The sequence below is a fragment of the Merops nubicus genome, unplaced genomic scaffold, assembly GCF_000691845.1.
Source record: "Merops nubicus isolate BGI_N331 unplaced genomic scaffold, ASM69184v1 scaffold42663, whole genome shotgun sequence".
NCBI classification, from domain to species: Eukaryota; Metazoa; Chordata; class Aves; order Coraciiformes; family Meropidae; genus Merops; species Merops nubicus.
In genome coordinates, this window is record NW_008600453.1 from 1 (window position 1) to 11,185 (window position 11,185).

Below are 11,185 nucleotides of genomic sequence, written 5' to 3' on the forward strand. Positions count from 1 at the left end.
GCACCCGCGGCGGCATCGCGCTGACCTTCGCTCCTTCCCTCCCGGCAGCTGCACGGTCAATGCTACGATAACAGCGGAGACCCTGAAATACGGGTCACAGCTATGCTGGAGCTCGGATCCCCGCTGGAGATGATTCAGCTTCTGCAGACCCCCTGGGAGGAGAGATTTAAAGTAAGAAAACAAAGCAAAGGGAGTTTTATCAGTCGCGTTTAGACCGCGAGCTGGGTAAATGCGAAGAGCCCGCGATGGCTGCTGGGCAAACGGGCTTGTCCTGCGGGCGCTGTTTGCTCCCGCAAGTTGTCCTTTGCTTTCACTCCCTTTAAATCACATTAAAATAGCCCTAGCCTGGCCCCTCGCTGCTATAGCCCGTCTCTCTAAAGCGATGTTAACAGAACTACGTCTGGGGGAGAACGGCTACAAAATCCTGCTCGGGGCTGGGCAGTGTTTCATGGCCAGTGTGACACCGGACTGCTGGTTTTCCAAGGGGCTGTCGTAGTGAGACCCCTCAGCAGGCTGGATCTGGCTCGGGAAAGCCTCCTTGCCCTGCTGCCAGTCTCTTGTTTTCTGTGTGTTTTCTGGTTTAGGCAGCAAGCTGAGCAGCCTGTCTCTCACCAAACGTTCATGTGATGTTTCTGATGTTAGTCCTTTAGGTACTGCTGTATTGCAAACACTACTAAATTGCTTTCCTCCTGATGTAGGTGCTAGGGTTGGATCCCTGTTAGTGAGGTCTGCCTTGTCTCCAGAGCGTCCCGCATAAGGACTCTTAAGGTCCCCAGGAACATAAATGACTTATGACATGGCACTTATTTTGATTATAGCTTGTATTACAGTTTGCCTAGAGGTCTCAGTTAGAGGTTTACTACCACTTGTTTGGTTCCTAGGGCGAAAGAGAGGATCAAGTAGAAGCATGGACACCTTAATGTCAATAAGAAATGCTTTGGGCAAAATAGAAACGTGACATAAGTCACAAAATAAAATCCCTGGCTGCACACGGTCTGCAGTGTTGAAAAGGAGCCTTGCCATCCAAGCCAGGGGGGGCATTGTGGCAACCGTGCTCATGGAGCTGTGGGATGTGAAGCTGGGTTTCTTAGGATTTCTTCACCAATCAAGTTAAAATAGCATCAGAGCTTCCAGAGCAATTTCTCTTAACCTATTGAGTTCCACTTTTGCTTACAAACTGGCTTCTAACATAGCTTTTCCAGCACCTCATCTTCTCAAATGTGCCAAAGTCTCTCTAGAGCTAGAAACCTATGATACTGGATTAGCTGGTGGTGAGGTCTGGTGTGGTGGCCTTAAGATTTTCATAATCTTTTGACTGATGAAGATAATATTTCAGAACTTACACTGGCATTGTCTACTCCTGTTTCCTAATTAGGGCATCTAAACGAGTGGGATTCCCCTCTGATGAGCCACATCAGATACCAGGGTTCTATGAGCTGTTCCGAGCGCACAAACCCTCGCGCCTGCCCAGGTCGCTGTCGGAGGCAGTGAGGGGTGGCACGGGGCTGCCTGGCACACCAATCTGGCGACACAGTTCCTCTGCTCCCAGGGCTTCCAACACTGAGCGAAAAGTGCTGCAAAAAGCTACTTAAAGTGCAGCTGGTGCAGTATAAATGCACTCTTCTACTTCGCTCAAAAATTATTTGCTGAGCTCTCTGCTAGATCAGGTGTTGTCTGAACTTTCCCTGCTGCCAGAAAGTTGACATAAAAGCAAAAAATTTGGTAATAAATACATTGCATGCTTTGGCTAATTCTTCAGAAGCACGACTGTGTGTCCAAATTCATACTGCTGAGTGATGCAGCAAGGCGTGAATCTGGTACTCATGACCATGGAGCCTCGGTCTGTATGGAGCAGCATGGGGGAAGGGAGTGGAATGTATTAATTCTATGACAGAGTGGGAAAAAACCCTTCTGATTTCAGCTAGCAAATCAATATAGCTCCTGAAACATGAAGGCTGCTGTTTTCCTCACAGCTTTCTCCACTAGTTCCTCTACCTGCAAATGTCTTTTTTTTTGTATACACACGTTTTTAAAAAAATGTTGCTAAACTACTTACCAGTCAAATCCTGTGGCAATGTTGATAATAAATTTTGCAGCATACATATAATTACCTTTTAGGTACTATATACCTTTCCCCCCCCTTTAATTTCATTGAATGCCCTCCTCTTTGTTCTTATTCCAATTTAATAGCTGTTTTTCATCTGTTTTTCCCATGCATATTCATCTTCTCTTTCTCAGATTTGCCTGAGTCTTGTGAAACTGCTGTTTTACTTGGCACACTCCCCTCTGGGTTCAATAGTCCTCCTGGATTTCCAGCCGAGGCAGTTTGTTATGGTGGATGGAAACCTAAAAGTGACAGACATGGATGATGCCAGCACTGAGGAACTGTCATGCAAGGAAGATAATGACTGCACACTCAACTTCCCTACGAAAAGCTTCCCTCTCAAATGCTCCATGGCTGGGAAGTGTGAAGGAATAAATGAAAAGAAAAATCTTTTCAATGCCTATCGGTATGCCCAGTGAGATAGGGGAGAATCTGGAGTGGTTGAGCTCACACACTGCCACGTAGACTCTAGCATCTTGTACTTCTTCCTTGCAGTGATTCCCTCTCACCTCTGTCAGCAGGTGGTTAAGGATTGCTTTGAAGCAAGTTTATTTGCCTTATAAAGCAGGAAAATAGTGTAGTTGTTGTTGGGTGAGAATGAAAGCATCTTTCTTCTGCTGCTCCCTTTCTCCAACGCCCTCTAGAAACTTGCCCCAGAGGTTGCACCTGTGAGTTTACTGTTTGCCAAACAAGCCCTGGCATTTGACATCCACAGGCTACGTCTGCTGCAAATGGTGGCAGCACAGGCTACCTGCCAAAGCCCACCTAAGTCCCTTTGCTGGGAGCAGGCTAGCAAAATTTTCCCTTGATCTCTGATTCTCCCTGTGGAGCCTATGGACACCTGTGGAAGAGCAGTGAAACAGGTCACAGGCAGAGGGCTGAGACTGCTGCAGCACTTCATGCAGGCCACCAGCTGAAAGCATGATGACTTCCACTCACTGTTGGTGCTTGGCAGGTTGTGTACTGGTGAAATTCTTGGCAGAGGGACCTTTACATGTAAGGACTTAGTGAGGGAGCCTGAATTTGCAGGATTCAGTGTTAAAGGGCAAATCCCTGCATCTATTACTGCAGCCTTGCAGAAAGGCACTTGTCTCTTGTAGAGCAGGAATTTTCTGGGACGTTCAGGGAATGAGTAGTCCTGCCTTTCCAGGGGTGATAGGAATGCCAAAGCTTTTCAGGGCAAGTGAAGGGTCTTGCATGGGTCTTCTTTTTGATGGGAAACGGTCTGGGTTTTGGTGGGAAATACTTTGCTTACTGTATAAAAATGGCCCCAGGGAATGAGGAAATTCTCCACTGCGTGAGCTTTACAAAGCAAATTTCACGTGGTGCTTGGCTACGTGCTCTGCTGCAAGGACCAGGCTTTGAGCCCAGCTCAGGGGAACGGGCTGTGAGATGCCAAAGGAGTGCTTAAACATAACTTACTAACCAAAGCTGACTTACTAGTTGCATATACATGGTTGCATCATGGGAAAATGTAGACAACTTAATCACTAGGGAAATTAAGCAACTGTATTCTAATCAGTCTGTGGGATTTTTTGCAGGTATTTTTTCACCTATCTTTTGCCACACTCGGCACCACCACCTTTGCGGCCCTTTCTAAGTGATATTCTGAATGCAACAGGTACCTGCTAATATTCATAAACTCCTTTATTAGAAGTCTCTACATGGTATGGAATTACTCATCTTTGTCATCTTTTTCTTTAAATGTAGGTGAGTTACGATATGGAATAAATGAAACCTTGAAAGCTTTTGAGAAGGTTTTACATCTGTACAAGTCTGGGCTGTATCTGCAGAAGAGACCTCTTGTTTTGAAAGGTACAGGATTTTGAATGCTTTGAGTAACAGGACTACTGAGAAAGTGAGGAACATGATAACTGGTGAAATTCTGGTCTCCCATACATTCAGGCAGTGTGTTGTCACTAGGAAAAGCACCAGAAGTATCTTTTCTGAGTGGCCGTTTGTTGTTTTTCATGGGAGTGATGCATAATTGCATTTTTTTGTAAAGTACATGCAGTGCAGACAATCTGGCCTACATATGGACATATGTTTGCATTGCTTCTAAATACTCTTCTCATAATGTGCATCAGCGTTGCAACTGATGGTATTTGTGATAGTTCAAGCAACTAGACCAGGGTAGTGACCTGAGTGTCTCCTGCTTCTCTCTGAGGTCATCTTATCCTATGGACCAACAGGTCAGTTTTCTGGGCGGACATCGTGACTTGTCCTTTCACTTGGTGGCTTCTAACTGTTAGGCATGGTTTAGCATAGAAATTTACAGTGGGGAGGTGACAACACCAAGATGAGTGTGGCAGAGTAGCTGGGGCTTTGGTGCCCTCTAAATTTCCTTTTTTCTTAGGACCAACCCGTTGGAGACTGGTGGATGGGTAAATGAGCCTTTATGAGGTGCACTCCTCTGAAAAGGACCCATTCAGTGGTAGAGATGATGCTAATCAAAATGCTTTGAAAGTCCAGTGGTTGCTGAGGCTTACATTTTTCTGAGCGTCCACTTGAGATGGTGGGGTGGTGATTGTGGCTTGCAGAAGAACATCTCTTTATGTGTGGAAGAACTGGAGTTTGCACTGTTATGAACAAAGATACCTGGTCACTTGCTATGAAGGACCAGCAGCTTTAACAAAAGTTACTGGTATTTTCCAACAGCATCTACCTGTTGGCTTCACAGCTGGCCCAGTAGCAACATGCCAAAATGATCACTATCCTAGAGGTGTGGGAAGGTGGGAGAAGATTCTTACCAGTCAGTGAACAACAGCCTGAACATGACTGGCTCAGGGTTGTCAGAACTTTGGTATCCCACTGAAGCAGCATCTGCCCTCCCTTTCCCCCACTGGGATTTCTAAATCTTCCCTGCCTGTGGGATGACACCATGATGGGTACCATGCCCCATGTAGCTCAGTGCTGGATCTGTGATGAGCTGGTTCTGCTGTGGAGGCTGAGGTGTAGGAGAGGCCATTGTGGGGTTGGTTTTTCCGGAGAGGAAGAGGAGGGTCTGTGAGCCTGCACAGCAGCCTCCCTCTCTCACCCATCCTGTGGTCGCTGCCCTGTCCCTTCACCCTTGAGAGCTCTGCCCCGTCTCATATCTATGGGGGAATTGCAGTTGCTGTCCTGTGCTCCATAGCAGAACCAAAAGTCAGCATTTGGTTTTCTTTTGACTTTGCAGCTCCACATGCTCCACCTGAGCAGATCAGTTCAGTCACTATCCCATTTCCTTCGAGAGTTTCATTGAAGGACAGCACCCAATGTGTGTAGTATAACTAAACTCTGAAAGTGCACTTAAAGAGTTTCCCCAAACACGCTCCTTCTGTCCCCAGACTACATCTCCCTGAAGGGCTTCCGAGCAGCGGAAGGAGAAGACTACAAGTGCTGGCCCTCCTACAGCCACCTGGGCTGCCTGCTCTCCGTTCACGGTGCCGAGGAGGCCGCTGACATTTGTAACTCCCAGTCGCAGTGTCAAAGCTTTATCATCACCCAGAGGAGGACGTGGACAGGTGAGCACAGGAGACGTTATGTTGTCCTTCTGCACCTTCTTCCCTCTACACGTTTTGCACAGGACTGCTAGGTGTTGCTACACAGTTACTTATTTCACGCAGAGGTGACTTTCATTTTGGTGTTAGTCTAAACAGTTCCTGTGGGATGTATAGTTTGCAAAAAACTGTGGGGCTCTTAGAGATGAAAGAAACGATATAAAAGAAGGTGGTTACTATTGTTATAATTAAAAGAATCATAGCTTACAAGTTATTATCCCCTTTATCAAAACTAAAGCCCCAAACCAACGGATTGCCAAGATGTCCCTGTAATTAGCTCTGATTATAGCCTCTTACCGTTAGCATGTTTTCAGAATTATTATAAATTATCTCATTTAGCTGACACTTCAACTGTGGGCTAAATTATTACTTGTAAAGTAAAACACTGAATGAGGTAACTGAGTGTTTTCACTCACAGTGGTGCTGAAGAATCGCATCTTGTTGGCTCACAGGACATTTTAAAAAAATAAAATAAAATCAAAACTACCAGAAATGCGGCTTTTTGGTGGAAATTGGCAACTGGTGTGTGGCTAACTAGTGACATAAGAGTGCTTACAGTGGTGCAACATGAATCTTTGAGCTGGTTTCACACCAGCAGTGGGTTGTGTGAGCCGTGCCTGACGCGTCACACATGGGTCCCTCACGGGCAGCTCTTTGTTGCTGTGTTCAGTGCCTGGCTGGAAGGAACCCTGCTTGAAACAGCCCCGGGGAGGCAGAGGAAGTGGCACGTGAGGCTCTGTTAACATTTCCCCTCCTGATGGTTTTCTTCCTCACATTTTCACAGTGCATCTTTGCAGCCGAAGACACCAGAAGTGTGTGGCTGAAATGCCAAATCCCTCTTGGGGCAGCTCTGCAGAGCAGAGCAAGATGTAAAAGCCTCTGGGGCCCGACTGTGTGTTCCTTGTGCACACTCGGCGAGCTTCTGGAGTTCACTGGGAGTGTAAAACACTTCCATGGCAGGGTGGAGGGACCCTCTGTTGGGCAAGCAGTACGTTCCTGTGTCTGTTGCAGAAAGCAGCATGGGTCAAGGCGAACCTATCTCCTCTATTAAACTTGCATTTTTATTTCCTTTGCAGGACGCACGCTCGCCTTGTTTCAGAGTCGCCTGACTGATTTAATCCCAGATGCTAACGCTGCAGTCTATATTAAACAATCGGCTTCCTCAAGGGAGAGGCTTTAAAGACAATGGAGATCGCATAAATCGGTCCTGGGAGAAACAAACCACTGGGGAGAATGTCATCTGCTGAGAAGAATGATATATTTTATTTTGCTTTGGGATGGGATCTCCCTGCCAGCTCAGATAGAGTGAAGTGCTGCTGTCTCCTTGATCAAAGCTCAGATTTCTCATTGCAGCCCCACTAGCTTCTTTGTTCCCACACGGCTGTTCCACATAAATGCTCCCAGTTTTAGTTAAATGTCACTAGATGATGCAATACCTAGCCTCTCTAGCTTCTCAGCCAAGAAATAGCTGCAAGGGATCTGGCTTGTGTAGGCTTAGTTAGTTCAGGCACCTTCAAAACCCTATGAACCTTGGGCAAGGCAGTGGCTCCTTCTGCAGCTACTGACCAAGATTTCATACCACTGCAAATGGAAAGGACTGGATTTCTGTGATGGGGTGAATGTTGCAGGACTGGGATACTTAACCAGAGGTTGATGATGGGGATGGTCTTCCAAGGAGGGTCATGATTCCATTCCTTTCAGGGCAGGAGAGGAAGGTGGTGTATAGGTCAACTCTGGAACCAAATATCTACATGTTTGGATGCAGGGTTTGGCTTTGACCCTATGTGATTTGTAATGCCAGCTTCCATGTGTCAACCTTGAAGGTTTTTCTCTGTTACTTTCTGTGAAAGAGCAAGACATTCAAATTATTTATGTTTAAGGTGTGACTCTGTATGATAAAAAATATGTTTATTCTAAGCATGCTGTGAAAAGTTCTTCTCTTTAATTGTTTAAGTCTTTACTGCAACCAAATGAACAAATGCAAGTGTTTCCCACCTTCAGCTCATCATTACCCACTCCTGAGGAGAAACTGTGAGTGCCTTAAGCAGTGTAAGAGTGTGTCCAAGTCTCTTGGACACTTAGGTCTTGGAGGATGTTCTGTGGCTGTGCTTGAAGGCTCGCAGAGAGTCTGGTCCCAAGAGCCTCCCGCATCTGCCCTTTACTAAAGTTGTAGATGTGACCTCTAAAAAATAGGTAGGAGTTAGTGTAATTTCGGGCTGTAAGAGGTGGCAACATGATGTGCCACTTCCAGGAGCCACTAGAAGCAGTGACCATATAGTACCTCTTCTACTGTAATGCAGCTGTGGGAAGCCCAAATCACTGCTGACCTCACGCTTCACAAGGGAGGGTTGCTGGCCTTGGGCGGGAGAGCCTTGCTGCAGCCTCTGTGCAACGCCACTCTGAGTTTTCCACTTGGCCCACGCTGCTGGGTGGAAATGACAGCTCTGGGGACATTGCCATTGACTCCTTGTAGCCTAGGTTGGTGGGGGTATCCGTCCCCCTCCTCCTAAAGATGCCTGAGCCCTTGCCTGGGGTTGTGCTGTGTTTGTCATGGTCTGGTCCTGTGTCTCCTGGGGGAGGATCTCACCTTTCAGCTCATGAGTGCTCTGTTAACCACAGCAATGCCATTGCATGAGGGCTTTCTCATGCACGGTAACCCCTGCTGCTTACACGGAGGCTCAGGCACTCTGATAGTGATACCAATTAATGAGGATTCGTAGTTAGCACAACAAGAAGGCTCTTCTTAGTGCTGGCCACATTGCTGCAGGCTTTGTGAAGGCAAGGCTTTTTAAATGGACAGCCACACCACAGACCGCTCTCTCCATCACAGTGGGTCCTGTGGAAGTTGAAGGAAAAGTCCTGCCAGGGGTCTGCTATTGTTTTACATCGACCCCACTGAGCAGGGCTTCAGGCATCTGCTGTGCTATGCTTTACATTAGCAAGAGGTAATGGGGGTTTATTCCATATCTCTCAGCCTCCTGAGATACAAATCAGAAGTACATTCCCCAGAGCAAGGGCAAGGGCCAGCCTGGGGTTATTTCAGAGAGGAAGAAACAGAGAATGCAAAAGTTGAAGTGATTCCAGTGTGTGGTAGAAATACCTTCCTGTCTTAAAAATCTCTCCTGGTAAAACCAAAACCTATGTATTTTAGCCGTGTGATGCTCCTTTCACGTGGCTGATTTTCCTGTCAAGTTTTCCTTGTCAGATTGCCCGCCAGGCAGGCAGCTCCAGCCCCTCTGCAGATGGTGCAGGGCATGGCAGTGGCACTGCTGTGAGTCTAGGTTCCAGCATCAGACCTGCAGTTAGAGCCTGGGAGCAGAGACTGTGCCACACTGCCTTGAAAGTTTTCAGTACGTGGTGCTTAGCAAATAATAATAGTAAAAAAATAAGCAAAAAGGGCAGCCAGGCTTCAAAGAACCCCAGTGCTCGATCTGCTGTTGGCACAGCGAGTGGCTTTTGTTAGCCACTTAGACCACCCCCTGCAAATGAGTAGGTGCATTCATAGAGCCCGGACCCCTGTGAGGACATTCATCATGCTAGCATGGACAAATGGCCAGGGCACAGGCATGTGCAGTTCTGTCCATGTGCTGGAGACTTAGAAGATGCCACAAACATGCTGGTAAAAGTGTATGGTCTGATTCTCCTTGTGCCTCTGTGCAGCTCCTCACGGCATGTTAATGCTTGGTGGGCGTGCCAGCTTCAGTGATTTGGGGTGACCTCTCACTGCAGCCCAGTGGCGCTCAGCTAATGCTGGCTGATGGAAAGAGTTTTATCACCCCACTGCTTGTAGAGCTATAGCTGGACATGTGTTTGGGGAAATACAGTCACTGGAAAAAGAGGTTCCCACCCTGCTCTTCCCAGCTTCTTGCTGTTACCATCTGCTAAGAAACCTTTTCCAATGGCCATGCCAGTTTAAAAGCATGGAGAATCAATTCCATGCTGGCCTGGAGTGAGCAGCTCGTGAACCCTAAGCTTCAGGCAGCTTGCGAGTGGCTCAGGTGCAGCTTTTGTGCCAGGTCTGTGAGTAGCACCCAGGCTGCTACAGCCTGAAGGGGAGGCTACGGAGCGAGCATCTTCATTACAGCTTTTGGGCCCATGTGGCTGTTTTGTAGTGCTATCTTTATGTCCCATCTCAGTCAGTCTTTATTCATTTCATCCTTTTATTAAATCATAACTGCCTCGAGCAACTTTAGACTTTCAATGCCAGTGAAAATTCCAGTGCACGCCTAAAAGCTGTATTTCAGTAACTACGGTATGTACAAAACTCAGAGATAAACATTTGCTGCCCTTAAAACTCCCAGCTGCTGAAGGCAATTTGTCTCTGCTATCGCTGATCAGTATTTCAGCCACCATTGTGGAATATCTAACAGAGGAAAGTGCTTGGAAGGAAACGGCAGGGGATGAATTGCAATGGAAACCATGTGTGCTGGAGGAATAATATTTACCTAAATGTGTCTATCACATCTTCCCAAAGGATGCTGCCACTAGGAGAGAATGGATAGGAAAATGTTGCCTCCATAGAAAAAAAGTTTGGTATATTGGTTTTTTAAACACAAACTTTAATATTCTTAACTAATTCCGTATTGTAATAACAGAGATAAAGCCACGTTTGTGAAGAATAATACTGTGCACTCCAGAGATATAAACCACAGCTTAATAAATAGCAACAGATGCAGCATGACTCACATTGAATATGTTTGCACAGGCACTTACATGACTGGTGACTTCGTGATGGACTGAGCAGCGCAGTGAGTGGGACAGAGCCCAGTAAAGAAAAACCATGTCCTGGTGCATCAGACAAGGTTCAAATAATGATGAAAGTCAGACCTGTGTTCTTACATGAGGTGTTCTGCAAGCTTCAGTGATTCTCTAACCAGCACTCAAATAGATGAACTTTAAAGTTAGTTTTGGGAAAAAACAGGAAATTGCCACAGGCAGGTGTAGGCCCAAATCACAGTAATTTCTGTAAGGTCTCCTGTAGATTCATGTGCCAAGCACTGATCTTTGTGGCTAGGAGTCAGAGCTCTTTGGTCCTACTGGGTTGGAAGAGCTGATTTTGAGTCCAGTTTGAGGAATCAGTGAAGTGTAACTTCAGTATCCAGGATAGCCCATCATGATGGTTTGGTAGGACTTCAGAGTGAATATTTCCCCCCTAACTATAGCACTTGCAGCAATCTTTCTCCTTGGTTCCATTGTCCCAATGTACCAAAATGCCACCACCAGCAGTGTGGAGGTAGTGATGGTAAAGGGAAAACTCACAGAAGATAGCATCATAAGAGAGGTAACCATGAGACCCTCTGCCTCCTCTGTAACATGTACTTATTCCAGGATGACGGATTTGCTTGGAATGATAGTTCATGGCTAAAGGGAAAATGTACCAGAGTACATCAAACAGGTCTAGGTGCACCAAGGCAGGGGGATAGGGAACAGCTGCCAGACCCTTCTACTTGAAATTCAGCCTCTGGCTCTGTGAGAGCTCCAGGCAAGGGCTTGTGCTTTGGAGTCTTTGGACCCTCATACCTCCTGGCCAGCCAACTCAGAT

The 11,185-nt window shown here is 46.7% G+C and overlaps 1 protein-coding gene across 1 annotated transcript; it reads left to right on the forward strand.

The window, feature by feature from the left end:
* Window positions 1-48: 48 nt before the first annotated feature.
* Window positions 49-6,823, forward strand: LOC103770441 (protein kinase domain-containing protein, cytoplasmic-like; the record flags this gene model as incomplete). Its single annotated transcript, XM_008937699.1, has 6 exons — window positions 49-171; window positions 2,239-2,510; window positions 3,646-3,725; window positions 3,815-3,919; window positions 5,431-5,607; window positions 6,720-6,823. Coding segments are annotated over 6 exons (861 nt in total), but the record flags the coding sequence as incomplete, so codon positions are not given.
* Between the last annotated feature and the right edge of the window lie 4,362 nt (window positions 6,824-11,185).